Raw genomic sequence first — 19,040 nt, 5'->3', positions numbered from 1 at the left:
TAGTTTGTTGTGCTCATCTCTTCAGCATCAAAAGTAAAAAATTAAAATTAATAAAGTAACCCTGAAGATTTAATCACTTCCAGAGGCTTACAATACTGTTTGGTGATATCTTTTTCCCCACATTTATAACCTCAAACAATTGAGATCTTCAGAGAATTTAAATACATTGTACTACTTTTTGTTTTGTAAAGTAATATATATTATTTTGGTAGAGAATTGTTTTTCACTTATTATTGTATCTTGATTTCTCAGAACTTAATTTTTATTTTTTTATTTCCAGTTTGTATTATTTTATTTTAATGTTTTAAGGAATCAATTATTTTTATTTTTTTTTTATATACTCATACACAGGGTGATTTACAGGAGTTATCGTCCCTTATGGAGCTTATTTCCGAAGACATTCTAAGCAAAAAAGCCATATAAACATGGGTCATATTCTCAATATTTTCAGAGTCACACTAATTTGAAGTTGTTTGTAAACTATCCTTTTTATTTAGTTTTAAGGGCAAAAGAATATTTAAAATAGAGAATGAACTATTCAGAAGTATACTTTCTTTAATTGGCTAGTATTCTGAAGTTAAAAATGTGTTGTTAGTTACTTAGTTGCTTTGTACAGATTTTTTTTTTTTTTTTTTTTTTTTTTTCAATTTTTAACTAAAAATTACATTATTTTTAAGCACTTGATTCTTTACAGTTCAATTTTGCATCCTGATGTGCAGTCTTAGAGAGTTCACAAGAGTAGTGTGATTTGTGACAATTTTTATGATAAGTACGACAGAAAAATATAATATTGTGGGGTGGAGTTTTGCCTTGTGGCCGCATAACTTAATAATAAATAAAAAGGCCAAGGAATCCATTGGGTGTAATTAATGACTGCCTGAAATTCTGACTTCACTTACACATTTAATAATGTTATACAAATACAATATAACCACACACTCTGAAGCCAGGTTATAAGTTTTCCACCTTAATAGATTATGCGCAAGAGCGCTAAATAACAAATTACAAGCATTATAAACAAATCTGAAAAAGGTATTTCATATAACTCTTACAACCTTTTGAAGAGAGTGCCCTAATAAAATCCTGTAAAACCCACACCTAAACAATTCCTATAACAAAAAGCCCAACCACAACTCTCAAAAACCTAACCATAAAAAAATAAATTACCCAGTCCCAAACTGGCAATCTAACCAATTAAAGCCAAACCGAAATAACCAAACCAACACAGTAGTCCCAAATATGGAGAGAGATTGAACCCGACGCAACACTCCATTAAAATATGAACTTGGCATCATCCACTCGAGTAGAAATTCATGCGTTGGGGTCACACAGTCCAGTTACCTCAGTCCATCACTTACAGGCAGGATGATTGACTAGCGAATATTACGGCATAAGCCGTAGTGTGGATGTTAATCGCCAGTTCTAGTTGATCGAAGATAATGCTGGAATAAGCCGGCCAGCTCCAAACAATCACCAGCATCAGGAAATAAATCCTTGATTAGCAGAAGTCAGACGAATATCCACTATTAACCATATGGAAGGCTGAATATCCTTACGGAGTTTGGTGGCGTACAACACAGACACACTGCGTGTGTCCCTCATCCGATGTCATTAGCCACCAGCCGCCGAAATGAGTCCAATTAGGCTGCGCAGGTAACATGGCGCCCCATACGCGTAGAACTGCGTTCCCTCCGCAGCTAAGGTCCTCTCGCCATCGTAGTATTCCAGCGACTCTCGCTCCAACCCAGTCTGTCTCACCGGGAATAAACAACCCGGAAGTCAAGAGCCGTTATTTACAAATCAGCCAATAAGACGGCAGCTCTCAGAGAAAAGAAAGAAAACAAAAATGATTGGTGGAGAAAAGGAAATCAACGCACCCTATTAAAAAAAAAAGAAATAAAGGAAAAACAACGCCCTTTGATAACATATAATAGAACTACCAGCAAATAATGTAAGAGTATATTTGAAGTACAAAACTGCGGGAAAGATGTCAGGAAAAGGCAAAAGAACAGAAGTGGTGAACAACACCACAATATTGCAGTTGAAAATTGAAAGAAACTATGAAATTCACAACACATTTTTAGCTTCAGAATATTAGCCAATTAGAGAAAGAAATGATACTTCTGAATAGTTCATCCTCTATCTGTAATATTCTTTCACCCTTGGAACTAAAGAAAAAAGGTACAGTATTTTACAAAAAACTTCAAATTAGATTAACTCTGAAAATATTCAAATAAGACCCATATTTATATGACATTTTTTTGCTCAAAATGTCTTTGGAAATATGCTCCTCCTACATATATATATATATATATATATATATATATATATATATATATGTCTGTGTTTTAACCTATGAAACCTGTACTTAGATTTTCATTACGAAGCTGTGCTATGTACCGGTATGTGTTTTATGTGTTTGCTAGAGTGTCCTATTAGTATACAACCTATAGTTCAAAATCGACCCCCTTCAAAGCCAAGATTTGCTTTGTGGTGTTTTATTAGAGGTTTTTAAATATCCTTTTCATTCATTTTGAATCTTGCGTACACTACTTTTAACACTTGAATATAAGTAATTGATTGACTAGCGGATTTACTCGTGTTAATTATGTCAGTTTGTGCGGCTTACAGCTGTTTCGGTGCTTTATCACCATCCTCAGAGCCTACTAGATCTCGGCGTCATCTCGAACTTCTCTGCCTGTTATGTGGGTGCGTTTGATTGTTGAAAGGTGGAGTCAAATAGTGTGTGTGTGCTGAAATTTATCTGTGTGTTGAGAATTTGATTGGGGTGTGTTTTAGTGTGTTTGTATATTTCGTATTGTTCTAGTGTGTTGAGTTGTTGGTTCTTGGGTTGTATGTGTAGGATTTCCATGTCTGCATTTATGTTATTGTATGTATGGTTAGCATTGGTTATGTGATCGGCGTATGTAGATGTATTGTGTCCTCTGGTTATTGCTTTAATGTGTTCTTTGTAGCGTGTTTGGAATGATCTCCCTGTCTGTCCAATGTAGAACTTATCGTAACTATTACATGTGAGTTTGTATACACCTGTGTGGTCGTATTTATTTGTTTGTGTTTTTTGTGTGTTGAAAACACAGAAAACACACTACAAAGACATCTCAACACACAAAAAACACAAACAAATATATACGACCATACAGGTGTATACAAACTCACATGTAATAGTTGCGACAAGTTCTACATTGGACAGACAGGCAGATCATTCCAAACACGCTACAAAGAACACATTAAAGCAATCACCTGAGGACACAATACATCTACATACGCCGATCACATAACCATACATACAATAACATAAATGCAGACATGGAAATCCTATACATACAACCCAAGAACCAAAAACTTAACACCCTAGAACAATACGAAATATACAAACACACTAAAACACACCCCGATCAAATTCTCAACACACAGATCAATTTCAGTACACACACACTACGTGACTCCACCTTTCAATACCTTTCAACAATCAAACGCACCCACATAACAGGCAGAGAAGTTCGAGATGACGCCAAGATCTAGTAGGCTCTGAGGATGGTGATGAAGCACTGAAATAGCCGCACAAACTTACATAATTAACACGAGTAAGTCCGCTAGTGAATCAATTACAGATCCTTTTCATATGTAATAATATAGTTTTGAAGCGATGTATTCTGAGATAGTACATTTCTTGTTCCAGATTCCCAGTTGTATTACAATGGTCCAGTTACAAGAGCAGTAACAAGAGAAGTGGCAAGTAGACAGTACTAACAGACTAATTTATAGTGGCTAGTTTAATGTAGATGTACGTCTACATGCATGCATGAAATTTATTCAGTAATAAGTTTTCCTCCTTACTTTATAGATTAATAGCTATATTTCTGTTACCTGTTTTATTTAGATAGTATGCAGGTAAGTCTCTATGAAATCGAAGTAAATTTATCTTTTTATTACCTTGCTCTCATAAAATGGTGTTATTTACTTTTTTGTTATTTGTTTTATTCCAATTATATTTAAAAAATAATCTTTCATAACTTTATATGCATAATACTGTGTTGTGACAAGTGTAAAGAAAGTATCGTGATGGCAAAGATAATTTGGTACTGTTAAAAAATATCGTTCAAGATATTCTCTGTATATCTGTGTATGCATTGTGTCATAGTTTCGTGTATTCATAAAAATTATTGTAATATTTCTACCCTATGTTGTGAATACCATCATTTTAAGCCATAATTAATGTAAAAGCAGCTTTTTATTCATCTTATTTACTTATGGATTTGTCTTAAAGATTATTACAATCATTATTTTCTAGATTTAATTAATGTATTTTCTGTTTTTAGGTCCAAATTGTGTTCTTTCAATATCTTTTCTGCAATCATTTTGTATACATGAGACGTCCATGTAATCATGTACTGAATTGACTTTATGTTGAAAAAAGATTGTGTTTCATCGTGGATTATGCTTATTTGGTCATATCAAAGGTCACAAACATATTACTATTAAAGAGACCACAGGAACATACTCATTGTAAGAGAAATGCAACTTCTACCTTTTCCACAAAATCACAAATCTAACTTGCATTTTTGCCACCTTTGCAGGAAGATCTGAAATGCACTTGTACTAGAAATCCATACCAGCATCCTACAGACAATGAGGCACAGGATAATGGACATCTTGGTCACATTGTTGTGGCCTTGAGACTTATTCTTTGTAAAACCGAAAATATGTATTCTGAGGGTTCTGAATTCAGACTGTATGTGTGGTGGATGGTGTAAAAGTTCTCAGACTTTCTTTCTGATTTTCTCCATGCAGAGATGTGCAATTTGAGGCAATGTGTTGTCATGTTGAAATGGCCATTTCAACAGGTGGGCCCAATAAAAGTTTGAAACAAACTTTGCTACTTTTGTTGAGAATGAAACTTCCTTGAATTGAGTAAACCTGAAGAAACTACACTCTTAATTTTTATACATTACCGATGTGAAATTCATACTCTGTTTCTTACAGAATAACTAGTTTTAGGTGTAATGCTATTTTAATGCATTGTATGGGTGAGAGTTTTCTTTATGTGTTACCAATGTTCAGGCACTGCACTGTAAGCACAGTTCATAATTTAAACTGTTGTCACGTCTACAAATATTACGATAGTTTTAAAGTAGTGGTATATCTTTATATATACATGTTCGAAGTTTTAATTTCTATAAGCAGTTTCAATTTTGTTATGTATTACATATTCTCATTTATATTTCATTTTTATTTATAGTAGCAATTTCTGTTTTCATGCGACATCACATATTTTTATAAAATTTTAAGATATGTTTTCTTTTCTTACCACGAATGACATGTCTTCGAAGCTGAAGTTCTCTGCTGTCGATTTGTTTATGGATCATTGCACTGGCTCGATCTTTTTCGATTTCTAAGAGCAGGTATATTTTACATCTCTGGAAACCTATGCTTCTTTTTTGTGCTGTTATTAGAGATGAATGTATACTGCTATCACGACTACATATAATCTGGACGATTACGAAACCATAAGCTGTAGATTGCTTTGAATGAAACCTTTGTGTTGGTTTTTGTTAGCTTCCCCTCCTTCCCACACTCCCTTTTTGTTTTCATATAACCTAAATCTGATGCGCTGTTCAGTCATCATGGACAATGAACAAATGAAGAGAACCTTTGAAAAGTAAAGAAATTGGAGAGATTTTACAAGAAATAGACGAATCGTAGTGAGTGATGGTGAAGATGACATTGTCGACAATGCACTTGCTGGTAAAGACACTGTTTTTATGTCATATTTGTGATGGTTGATCTCTGCATATAAAAATTCTTTGAGGTGTATAAGGTAATTTGGATTTCAAGATATATCACAAGAAGGAAAATATTTAAGGTAATTTGGACTTCATAATATTATTTACGAAGTGTAATTAATATTATGTAAAATTTTGAAAACATAATTTTTTTCAAGCTAGTTAGAGCCCGTTTTAATGAACTACAGCATTTTTCATGTTCACGCATTTATATTCCTGCTGACACTGCATTAGTTCAAATGCCTGCTGTTGACAAAGGGTAAGTTTGAGTTTAAGTGTCCCAAATACAACAAGCTATGGCAATGTGACTCAACATTGGTCAAGTGACCTCTACTACAGCCAATACACACTCTTGTAAGCTATACCGGAAATTTTCTACAAGTCGTCGAGATAAATTTGTGTTAGTTGCTAGAATTTCTATATTGGTATCTTGTTTAAACACCATGATGGTGCATGATTTGTAGACATACACGTTAAGACTTCACGTATCTCAATATGAAGTAATTAGAAGCCATTAAATCAGGTATCGAAGCCACCAAATGTCTCCAAATTGGCGAATCATATGTCTGGGTAACGTAGGTCATGTGAGTTAATTGATTTACAGTGTTCGCTACAGCATCATTCTGTTGGATCCAAATCTCACCATTCATCTGAGCTGACATTTTCAACGTTTTTTGTTCCGAGAAGAACTTTTCATCAAGTATGAGACTCCTTCAGACCTGGATTACTGATTTCTTGTTCCTGCAAACATACGTTCTGTATAGGAAAAAAAGAGAAATAAAATCGCGACCACTGTGATCTCCTGGGTTGATTTCTAGCTTATGGGGCGGACAATGGATCGCACAGGTGTGGTTGAGTAACTGACTGCGTCCAAGGTGAAGAAGACTAAACATGCTGCATTCTGCTGCCAGCTCTTCAGACATGTCTCATTGCATTGCAGTTACTTACAAATGGTTTTTAGAGAATCCAGAGGTTCATTGCTGTCCTCACATAAGCCCGCCATATATTCCTATCCTGAGCAAGATTAATCCAGTCTCTAATATCACATCCCACCTTCCTCAAATCCATTTTAGTATTATCCTCCCACCTATGTCTCGGCCTCCTCAAAGGTAACAATTTATATCAGAGGAGAAATATTCACTCCGGCACCGGGGATCGAACCCGGGTCTTTGGTTCTATGTACCAAGCGCTTTCAATCCACAGCACAAGATTGAATCCCTCTCTAGTAATCCTCTAGAAGAGAGGGATTCGATCCGGTGCTGTGGTTTGAACTTTGGAGTAGCTCAGTAGTTACAGCATTTGGTACGTAGAGCAAGGACCTGGGTTCGATCCCCAGTGCCGGAGCAATTATTTCTCCTCTAATATAAATTGTTACCATAACAGATAAATTCTGTAGGACCAAAAATTAATCTTTACATAGACTCCCCAAAGACATATTTCCTTCAGGTCTCCCAACTAACATTATACGCATTTCTGGATTCACCCATACATACTACATGCCCTGCTCATCTCAAACACCTGGATTTAATGTTCCTAATTATGTCAGGTGAAGAATACAATGCGCTCAATCTTGCTTTGTGTAACTTTTCCCATTCTCCTGTAACTTCATACCTGTTAGAACCAAATATTTTCCTAAGCACCTTATTCTCAAATACCCTTAACCCCTGTTCCTCAAAGTAAGAATCCAAGTATCACAACCATACAGAACAACTGGTAATATAACTGTTTTATAAATTGTAACCTGCATTGCACTAGCAGGGGAAACTGCATGCGATGGTCGTCACTTGTCTGTGGATACACTTCCCCTACCTTTGAATGTCATTAGCTGTAACCATTCTCTGAAAACCGGCATATTCCATGGAAAGCAACTACTTCTTCTGAACATTTCCATTCTGTAAATGTTTTTAAATGGTAGAATCTTTGCACGGCATGACAAATATCCAGAATGGTTGTTGAAAGGGATCATAGTTGGAAAGTCCAACACAACATTGCGTGCATGGGGTTACACTGTACAATTCTGCATGGAGAAAAACAGATTAATAGACTAAAACTTTTCTCCCATTCAACATACCGTTCAGATTATTATTATGGATAAAGAATACAATTTGTTGTGCTACTTCAAGACCAGCAATGATGTCAGTGTGCATTATTGCTTGTGGGATGCTGTAATGGAAGTGTACTATGAGAAAATTTTTGTGAACTTGACAAGGTGGCAGAAAAGCATTGGTCAGAACAGTGATTTTGGGGAGAAGTAATGCAAGGTAAGTTGTTTTGTGTACTTTTTTCTTTGATTTGGATAATATGTTCATGAGTTTTAGCATGTCTCGTATATTTAATTTTATTTGAATCATCTTACTTCAAATTTTGACACTCAAAAGGAACCTCAAATTGGCTTCTTGTAAATCTATTTCTGCTGAAAGGAAGACACGTCAACGACCAGGTTGATAGTTTATGATAGGCGTCTTGCAGTAAAAGGATTTCAGAGGATGAAAGTAAAAAAGAATGTGTAAAGGAAAATGATGCATACATAGATAACAGGAATATACTCGAAACTTGTTTATATTTTCTTTGGTGGAGATGTTTTTGAAGTTTTTTTTATGTGCTTTAGATATGAGCTGTTTTTTCTGCAACTTAACTCTAGAAATTTAGCTATTGGGATCCTTTAAAAAAAAAAAAAAGTACAGGTACTCCTTCTGTAATTAGTATTGAATTTAAAAAAAAAAATTCTTGAAGATTTGATTGCATTATCTGTAAATTGGTGTAGATATTATGTAATAATACTTGGTCACTGGGAATTTACACTATATTCAGAGTAAACACAACCCGATACGGACGAAGTGGTTTGTAGCATGCTGTTTGTGCACAGTTGGCTCTATTATTATTATTTTGTGGGTTTTTGGCAGCTCCAAGTCAATTCATTTGGCAGTAATATTCATGGAGTATAATCATTTTCATTAAAATAAGTGAAAGGGTGCTTATTTTTAAAAACTCTCGAAATGGAAGTGTGTTCAAAATTGTTTCTATGGATTTTTTCCCTTTAACCTCTACAAACTGTTCAGTGGTGTAGGAAACTTGCCCCAAAATTCTTTTGCATGAAGAAAATAAATTGCATAATTATACATCTTCAAAACTCCAAGCAAAAATTTAGTTATCTCTCTTGCTTTCAAAAAATTAATGTTCCTTTATCCTCATTGAAAATTGAATAAAGAGAGACGCTCATGATTGCAAGGAAATAATTTATCATAACGTTAAGTAATGGATCTTTTGAAGTTACTGAGCCACTAGTTCATCAGTAATTTCACTTTGTATTTTGAGCAAACCACCATTGCCGGGTATAGCCATATTTCCACGAGAAATGCCACAACCATAAATATCCATAAAGATATCCTTTAACATCATACACAGATATAATATTGTCATTTACATTTCTATGAGATTGACTCTGGACAATTCAGCAGTTTAAACTTGAAAAATGTTCGATTGTCTTGCTGCACTTTAGCCACTAGTTATCATCTGGCTGTAGTTGGCAGTCTGTGCTTTCAAAGGAGTAAATAACCACAATTCCCCCCCCCCCCCAGTTTATATACATGGTGATGTATTAAGTAATTTGTTTTGTGCTTAGATCCCAACTTATTTCCTAGCTGGCTTTAAACACAAGGAATGTAGCTATATGTTTTATTTCAGTAACCTGTAACATTTATAGTTTGTTAACGAAATGTCAGCTTTTCTGAGGACTAAAAGTTGATACTGGTGCTAGAAACTGAAAACAAGGGGAGGCCTAGAATGGAATGGAAATAATTTGCAGTAGGTTATGTGGAGGGGAGTCTAAGAGAGAAAGGATGTTCGAGATAATAAAGTGACTGCCATAGGCGAGATAAGCACAAGAAGTGATAGTTAAACAAGACTAATATCAGTTCTAGAAGTTAGAGAATTCTTTATTGAATCCTTAACATTCGTGGACAACGATCTTTCAGTTTCATGCAACTAATGGGATTGTTAAGGGTTGAAGCACCAGTACATAAATTTGGATAATATTGCGCTTTAGCTCTGAAAAATGGCCGTCTGTTTTTGTGCATGTAGTTACAGATTTCGCCACTAGGGGTGCTATGCATAGACATTTTGCTAGCCCGCGCTACGAGCATGCTAAATTAGACCCGGCTATAGACTGATTATTTGTACAGGATTCATATATCATATCGCTAACACTGAATATGAATACGAAACACGTTAGTTTGCTATCATCCACCAGAAGCCCGCGCTAAGAATGTCTATGAATATGGCCCTAGATGTGTATTGTTTACAGTCTTATCTATAAATGACTAGATAACCTCAAATTTTTTCTTATCGTAAATGGTTCAACTTTCCATTTACACTTTATGACATAGGATAGTAATTTTATTAGTCACACAATAAAATGCATATTTATTTTCTAGTTTGTGTGAAATACAAGAAATTAGAGCTTGATGTTTTGTTTTATGGAGCTGGTAACGTTTGCGGTATGTAACAAAGCTTTAATTTATTGGGAGACTAAAATAACACTTTAATTAATTTTAGTAGACACTATTATATCTTATATATTGGTACTTTTAGGACTGTTGGTTGAGGTTAAAAGAAAGATGGCCGACTGTATTGGAGCATGTAGTTAACAGTTTCGCCACTAGATGTCTACTTCCTGTCCATAGTTGGTCTTACTTTACCCATTAATGAAATTTTAGTTGTGTAATATATGACAATATTTTTTATGTTCAAATTTTAATAATTTCCTAGCCAAACCTTGAAATATAAGGAATCTTAATTTTGTTTTTCTTTTTGAGAAGCTGGTACCTTATATACTGATATGGAATTAAAATTTGGAGCGAGTCGTGATGGGATTCCACCTATATGTAGACAACAATTTCGCACAGCTGTCCACAGGAGCATATATACTGGGGCTCTTTTTTTTTTGTGCACATGCGCAGTATGATACAATAAGGGAGCTCCAAATTTTATTTCCATATCTGTACAGTTTTCTTTTATTTGAGGGTGAATCTGCTGCTCTTGTGTAGATGCCTATTTACGTCGGCATTTATTGCAACTAAGCACTTATTTTTATATTTAAAAAATTGCCACATAGATGAATTACAAATTTTTATAGAGACTAGTTTATGTTCAGCAAGAGAAAATAAGATATCCTTTCAAAATTAAATCAGAAATGTAAATATGACGAGGAGTACCTGTACGAAGTAACTTCATAAAATGAGGTTTATATGTTTTGATTTTGGCAGTTTTTAATAAGTACTAATAAGTTTTGGTTAAGTATGGAGTATGAGTTGTTAAAATACAGAGAGAGGCAGTGAAAAGTTACCGCATTATACAGGGGACATCGGGGAATAGACTGCCCGCAGTTCATTGCTTGACGCACTGGTAAGTTGTAGCAGCTTGAGTGGGCATTCAGTTTTATTACGGTAGGCATAAATTATTAGTTAAGAGTTACCGAATGAATGAATTAATAAAGTTGAAAACTGATGTAGATCTTACCTTTCATCAAAGCAGCTGTTGAATATGATGTCCATCATTCTTGATACAAATGTTGCGTCATGTTAAAAAGTCCTAAACTCCAGTGGCGTAGCTTGAAATTTTGAGCAGGGGAAGCTAACTCAAATTGGCTTCCATGTACAGTAGTGGCAAAAAAAAAACCGGACCGACCCATGTAGCTGATTTCAGAGCCTTGTTCACTCAGAGCACAATAGACTGGTAACTAAGACTTTCGTGGTTCGAATCCTGCCTGGGAAGGGAACTTTTTTTTTTTTGTTCCTTATTCAAATTTATTCCCAATACTTTTCGATTGCAGCGATATTTTACTTCTTAATTAACTTATTATTCCCAAAACATAAATTTTACCAGCAATCGAAAAGTATTGGGAATAAATTTGAATAAGGAAAAAAAAAAAAAAAGTGTCCTTCCCAGGCAGGATTCGAACCACGAAAGTCTTAGTTACCAGTCTATCGTGCTCTGGAGTGAACAAGGCTCTGAAATCAGCTACAAGGGTTGGTCCAGTTTTTTTTTGCCACTACTGTAAATATGAGAAAACGTATTGCAAAAATATAGTCTTAAAATAAATAGTAGTCAATGTCAGCAGTCCGAAGATTGGTTGGAACCTTGTAAGTAACACCGATAAGACATGACCTCAAATAGTACGTAGTAAATTATGATTTCATGGTTTACACATATCTCTAACAAATAGACACCTATAGGTATAATTTAACATTAGCTTATTCCCTGTCATATATTTTAGAGAAAGCACAATATTAACGGTCAATAAATACAGTATTAGTAATTAATTACGTGAGTATGCGTCTGTCTTGGTTGTGTCCTTCACTGACAGCAAGGGAGTCGGTCTTTTTTAAATCACACTTTTGTTCGTAAGTCAGTCTTGAAAATGTAATTGTCTTAAACATTCAAGTAAATTGGTGTCAGGAACTGTTATTTCACTCATTATTTATTATATCAGCCACAATGCACACTAACACTTCAACTAAACACAACTCACGAAAGGGATAACTTGGAAACTAAATTCTTTTCAATATTAAAGCTAGCTTCTTGCAAGCCTTGCGACCAGGGTAGTTTTGTTAGAAAGAGATGGAAAATCTGCGGGGTGGGTTACACAGAAGAATGAGGGGATTGGAAGCTGGTGTGTGCAGGCTTCAAGTTTACTGCTGCATCACAAATTATCCTAAGCTGCCGCATCACAATATTTAACGCGTAAATATAAATTCTATTACTTACTTACAAATGGCTTTTAAGGAACCCGAAGGTTCATTGCCGCCCTCACATAAGCCCGCCAGCGGTCCCTATCCTGTGCAAGATTAATCCAGTCTCTATCATCATACCCCACCTCCCTCAAATCCATTTTAATATTCTCCCATCTACGTCTCGGCCTCCCTAAAGGTCTTTTTCCCTCCGGTCTCCCAACTAACACTCTATATGCATTTCTGGATTCGCCCATACGTGCTACATGCCCTGCCCATCTCAAACATCTGGATTTAATGTTCCTAATTATGTCAGGTGAAGAATACAATGCGTGCAGTTCTGTGTTGTGTAACTTGCTCCATTCTCCTGTAACTTCATCCCGCTTAGCCCCAAATATTTTCCTTAGCACCTTATTCTCAAACACCCTGAACCTATGTTCCTCTCTCAGAGTGAGAGTCCAAGTTTCACAACCATACAGAAGAACCGGTAATATAACTGTTTTATAAATTCTAACTTTCAGATTTTTGGACAGCAGACTGGATGATAAGAGCTTCTCAACCGAATAATAACACGCATTTTCCATATTTATTCTGCGTTTAATTTCCTCCCGAGTATCATTTATATTTGTTACTGTTGCTCCAAGATATTTGAATTTTTCCACCTCTTCGAAGGATAAATCTCCAATTTTTATATTTCCATTTCGTACAATATTCTGGTCACGAGACATAATCATATACTTTGTCTTTTCGGGATTTACTTCCAAACCGATCGCTCTACTTGCTTCAAGTAAAATTTCCGTGTTTTCCCTAATCGTTTGTGTATTTTCTCCTAACATATTCACGTCATCCGCATAGACAAGAAGCTGATGTAACAAATATAAATTCTATTAAAATTAATAAATAATTTTGTTCATAAACTGCAGGTTTGTTATGAAATTATTATTAACTGGGGAAGCTGAGCTTTTTAGCTTACATTGATGCTACGCCACTGCTAAACTCGCCGTCTCTCCGCCTCTGAAATTTCAGATATCACTCGTCTTATTTCATTCTCTAGTCTGTATTTAAAAAAATGGCTACACACATCATTCTGAGTTAACATTATAAAAGAAAATAGGGCCAAGATTCTGCATGCAATAATGCCACACCAAACACCGACTTTCTGATCGTGAAGAGGATTTTCATTTACTACATGAGGATTGCTAGTGTCCCAATATCTTGAATTCTGAGGATTCACATACCCACTTAACTGATGAACACTCCGTACTCTTCCTGCTGTCCGTGCACTCCATCCCCACCACTCGGGAATTTTAGGCCTACCATAATGAAACAATGTCTGTCCACACTGCTACAGCTTACTGGTGAGTCAGGCAATCTATTCCCCGACATTCCTTGCATAGTGCGGTAACTTTTCACTGCCTCTCTCTGTATCTTTACATTGAAAATAATTGCTTCTGGATTTGAGTATAAGGGAATACTTAAAAAAATTTATGTATGAAAATTATAAAAATTATTTATATTTTGCACATTGGCTATAGAGTTTTAAGGCCTGGTCAAACAGAACGCGGACCGTCTGCCGCGAACTCTGTATTACGTTAGATTGTATATCTAATCAAACAGCATGTGGCCTAAAAAATGGCCGATGAAACGGGAAAATTAATTGAATTTGTGTGGGAATATGTCCATTTATATGGTACGCAGCATCCAGACTATAAAAATGTGGTGAAAAAAAGTGAATCTTGGAAAAAAATTGCAGAGAAATTCCATCACACCAGAAAGTTTATTGTATTTATTATATAATTACAGAATTCAAATTGTTTTAAAAAAACAAGTACAAGTTTACGATGAAAGAGTAATGGAACGGAGAATAATTCTCTCCGGCGCCGGGATTTGAACCCGGGTTTTCAGCTCTACGTGCTGATGCTTTACCCACCAAGCCACACCAGATACCACCCTGGCGTCAGACAGAATCTTCTCAGTTTTAAGTTCCAACTCTTGGGTTCCCTCTACTGGCCGCCCTCTGCACTACATCATAGATGTCTATGAACGAAGGACTAAAGTCCACACATGTGCTGAGGTGCACTCGTTATGAGTGACTAGTTGGCCAGGATCCGACGGAATAAGCGGCGTCTTAAATCACAAGTGATTTACTGAGACGATTCTGTCCGACGCCGGGGTGGTATCCGGTGTGGTTTGGTGGATAAAGCATCAGCACGTAGAGCTGAAAACCCGGGTTCAAATCCCGGCGCCGGAGAGAATTTTTCTCCGTTCCATTACTCTTTCATCGTATGATGACGCAGAATATCTGCATGGAAATATATGTACTTCGGTACATTAAATAAGTACAAGTTTGTTTGATCAATGTAGTTAACCTCACAACTGTTCATAATTACCTATAGTTGAAATCATTGCTCTTTAGTTATTAAATGAGGTAGTTGAAGTAATTAACAAAATGGTTTCGTACAGTATAGGCAGCAATACTCGATCTTTTTCTCAATCGACCTATGTTTGAAAAAACATGGGCAGGTTGATTCATGACTGTGCTATTTTCTTCTATTTCTGGTTCACTAGCACCATGTTGTGTGGAATTTCTAATAAAATTATGAAGACAACATGCAGCTTTGACAACATGAACTACAGAATCAGTATCAAACTTTATAGCCTTAAAAAAATACACACCACTTCTGAATTAAACTGTCAAAGGCATTTTAAACTACACATCATGCTCTACTAAGTCGTTTATTGTAATTTTGTTTTGCTCTATCATCTGCAATTGCATTTATCGTGAAAGGACGCATTAAATACGTTTCTTGGACATGTTAATTAATTAATCCAAGCGAAAAAAAAAAGTAAAAGTACAATTTCAAACAAATTTAGGAACAAAATCGAGAAAATACAATGAGTATTGCACTTCGTAACAATTGTTTCCACACTGGTTCGTCCTGCACTGTCTGCGTTCTGTTTGACTACCCCAGTCCATGGCGGACTGCGATACCGTTCATGCGGACAGTCCGCATTGTTTGACGAGGCCTTTAGAAAAATTGCAATCTGTATATCCACCAGGAACATCTTTGTTTTGCAGGTGTACTTAAAATACTCAAGTAAACTTATTCATACTTCACAACACACATTAATGGGTGTCCACCAGTCACGTTGATCTGGCAGTGTTTTGCCATTGCAAACCGCTGTGCCACTCTGGTGTCAGTTATTGTTTTAATAACTTAGTTTACTGGCATATTTACTTCAATTATTAGAAATAGGTGATAGTCATGGTGATTGAAGTGTTCACACTCTGCTCTTAAGGATATATGTATGTGAACAACCACAAATATTATCAGAAAATGCAGGCTATAAGTTTCTAAAATTTTATATAGAAATGAACTCGCAAATGGACAAAAATTACAAGGTACCACAACAGGATTTATTAGAACTTAAATATCTGATATATAAAAAAAAGTTACTAATGATATTTTTATCAAACCAGTTTTATCAAAGTATGAAAAAAAAACAACAAAATTATGCAGTTACATCATTTGGTAACCACAGCATTATTATGGTCTCTGACATCTTTAGTACTTTTCCTGCATGTAATAAAAACTTATTTCTGAAAAGTAGACTACTCTCAGACATGCAGAGTTGTTTGTTTTGATACAGTTAATTCTTTATTTGTCCTATATAAAATATATTAAAATTTACATAATGTTTTGTGACCTAATTTTTCTACTTTCAAAGAAATGGGCATTTTTGTAGCCTACCTTTTGCATAAATGCATGTTAAATCGGTGTACAAAATTTCAGAATTCTATGTCTAGTGGTTGTGAATTTATGAAATAATATGTGTGAAAATTCTCAAATTTTGTAAAATTTTATTTAAATTATAAAGTGAATTCTAAAACAATATTATTAGTAACCTTTTTTTATACTTTTATCAGATTTTTAAGTTGTAATAAGTCTTGTTGTGGTACCTTGTAATTTTTGTCCAATTGTGGGTTGATTTCCTTAGAAAATTTTAGAAATTTAAAGCCTGGATGTTCTGATAATATTTGTGGTCGTTCACGTACATATACCCTTAAACCTGCATACAATTACTTGTCGGATATTTTTCTTGAAATTCTCCAGATTATGTGGATTGTTTGCATATACTTTTTGTTTGAGGGTAGCTCACAAAATAAAAGTGACATAGATTGGCTCTGGGAGGCCACAAACCCTTGCTAATTAATTATTCTGCCTTATCGAACATTTTGGTCTTCTTGCAGGATTTTTAAGAATGTTTTTTCACATAATTGTCTTACATGAACATTATTTTTTTCTAAATTATATCAAATTCTCACCATGTTACACAGTAACCCATGCACAGAGGAATAAACATGCCAGACAGGCTCCACATGAAAGCTCAACTATGTATGAAACTGGTTATCATCTAGCATGACTTGTGGCAGCCGATATTCATGGCTCCAGGAATGCAGTTTCAGCTGTTTTCAATCAATCTAACTCGTGGACACCCAGTATATACTTTAATTATGAAGTGAAACTCAGTTGACAGTTTTATTGTTACAAATAGTCCATACTGGACTGCACTTAGAGTCTGATGCTGCATTTACTTTGGAAAAAATACAGTGTGTTTACTAACTGGCTCCTCAATGAAGCAAGCGGCAGTATTCGACCCAGCGCCGATGCAAGGTTGGTACTGTGAAGCGCCTGGTTTGAATGTAGAAATAATGTGACTGTCCACTTGCTCCCTCCCATCACCAAGGTCATTGACTGACTACCTGCACTGATACCAACACAACTCCTCGAGTCCCCGCGTTCTGCTTGCCTTTTCTGCAGAACCAGTTAGTATACGCATTGTATATGATACTGCAGTATGAAAATACTTTTCTTGTTAATGTGACAATTGTTTTCCATTTAAAGAATATTACAGGAATATACTGTGGATTCTTTGATACATGTTAGCATGTATTTGTTATACAGACGTTAAAGTATACCCTATAAATTGACTTGGAATTTTTTTTTATTAACATAACATTCAAAGAAAAGTTAATTTTTAATATATTATTCAATTCTATATTTTACACAGTACTGAGAAATCAGTAAATGCTATATTGATGCCATTGATATTACACAGAATGATTTAAAAAGGTTTGGTTAAACCTCGGGAGTTTGCACAGGTCTGCAAGTAGAACAATTTTTCATTAGGATTAATCTGCAAGATTCAATTTGCAGTGCTATGAGCACTGGTTACTTCCACATCTAATCCACTTTATCAACTGTGGTAATAATTACACATTATAGTCATATTTATATTTTTTATTATTATTATTATTATTATCATCATTATTATTATTATTATTATCATTATTATCATAACATCATGGTAGATATGCTTGCATTGAGATTCAGTCCGTGGTATCATGCCATAAATTTTACACTTTGAGCCGCTGTAACTAGGATTTAATATACTTAAATCATTCATATACCAACAGTTTTCTTATGTTCCACTTGATTATTTTAAGGCCTCTCTTCCTCCCCCCCCCCACCCCCCATACTAGATTGACATCCAAATGCGTAAATACAGAGTCTATAACAGGGCGTCACTGACAAACTTTGAGGAATGATAGATCACACAGAGATGGTAATTTTTTGTTAAGGAACATATGCTCAATGACACATCCGTCAAGAGTTATATGTCCTTTTTAGAAGCACGCCTATCTATCATTCCTCAGAGTTTGTCGGAGAGATCCTGTTACACCCTGTAGAGAGTGAGTCAAACCTAAGCGACCAGAACTCCTGCTGTCTCTTGGTATCACAGTCTGGCGAGCAGATCACCAGCTCTTGTGGATAACAATCTTACGGTTTCGTGACACTACAGTCTGGCAAGTGATTTTTCTCAGAACTATATTGAATTATTTATTTAGAAGATGAAAGCATTTGTCCCATTGGTATGCAATCATTATAGAGTGTGCAAAGTGGTTTATGTGTGGCAGTGCCTAGGGAATAGTAGTGCTACCAAATTCGAGGCAAATAGATTCCTATTCCGAAATTGTTTACTTGGAGCCCTGTGCAAGTTCGCGAAATTTTGAGTATATTGAAAGTTTTTATATTCTTGATTATGAATTTACTAGAGATATGTCATTTAATTATTTTTCTCGAATTCCGAGTTCTTTTTCAATGATTGTACATCATCAAATATGGTGCATATTGCAAAATTTGTGAATAGTTCTCTAAATTCCTGAAACACACATGGCTGACTAAATTATCAGTTTCATTAGCTCTGATGCCATGCTGTTTTCCGATAAATAAAAAAAGTGACTTGCGAAATGTTGTGTCTTTAAGTGATGTATCATGCAACTTTTCAGGATTCTGCATTTGAAGGCGCTAGGGTTACTCGCAACTTTCAAAGTCGCAAAGCTGCCTTGCTGGAATCGTTGAAGGTAGGGCTGTGAAACCTTGAGGTGGGGTGATGCATACCTTTCCTGTATAGGGACATGAAAATTCTCCTTCCTCATGGTTTT

At 35.3% G+C, this 19,040-nt stretch overlaps 1 protein-coding gene across 8 annotated transcripts in view; it reads left to right on the top strand.

Moving 5' to 3' along the window:
- The window catches only part of LOC138710146 (uncharacterized), a 275,652-nt gene that overhangs the window by 233,065 nt on the left and 23,547 nt on the right, over positions 1–19,040 (top strand). For 2 of the 8 annotated variants that reach the window (XM_069841180.1, XM_069841108.1), the window contains 2 exons: positions 3,701–3,753; positions 18,885–18,959. In XM_069841180.1, the coding sequence (XP_069697281.1) occupies positions 3,701–3,753; positions 18,885–18,959 (128 nt within the window). Of the gene's footprint in view, positions 1–3,700; positions 3,754–4,598; positions 6,845–18,884; positions 18,960–19,040 lie in introns of those variants that run through there. The other 6 variants (XM_069840859.1, XM_069840803.1, XM_069841334.1 and 3 more) reach the window with 4 other exon arrangements.

The sequence above is a fragment of the Periplaneta americana genome, chromosome 1 (genome assembly GCF_040183065.1).
Source record: "Periplaneta americana isolate PAMFEO1 chromosome 1, P.americana_PAMFEO1_priV1, whole genome shotgun sequence".
NCBI classification, from domain to species: Eukaryota; Metazoa; Arthropoda; class Insecta; order Blattodea; family Blattidae; genus Periplaneta; species Periplaneta americana.
The sequence above is the reverse complement of the archived record's forward strand: the minus strand, read 5'-3'. Positions and strand labels throughout refer to the sequence as shown.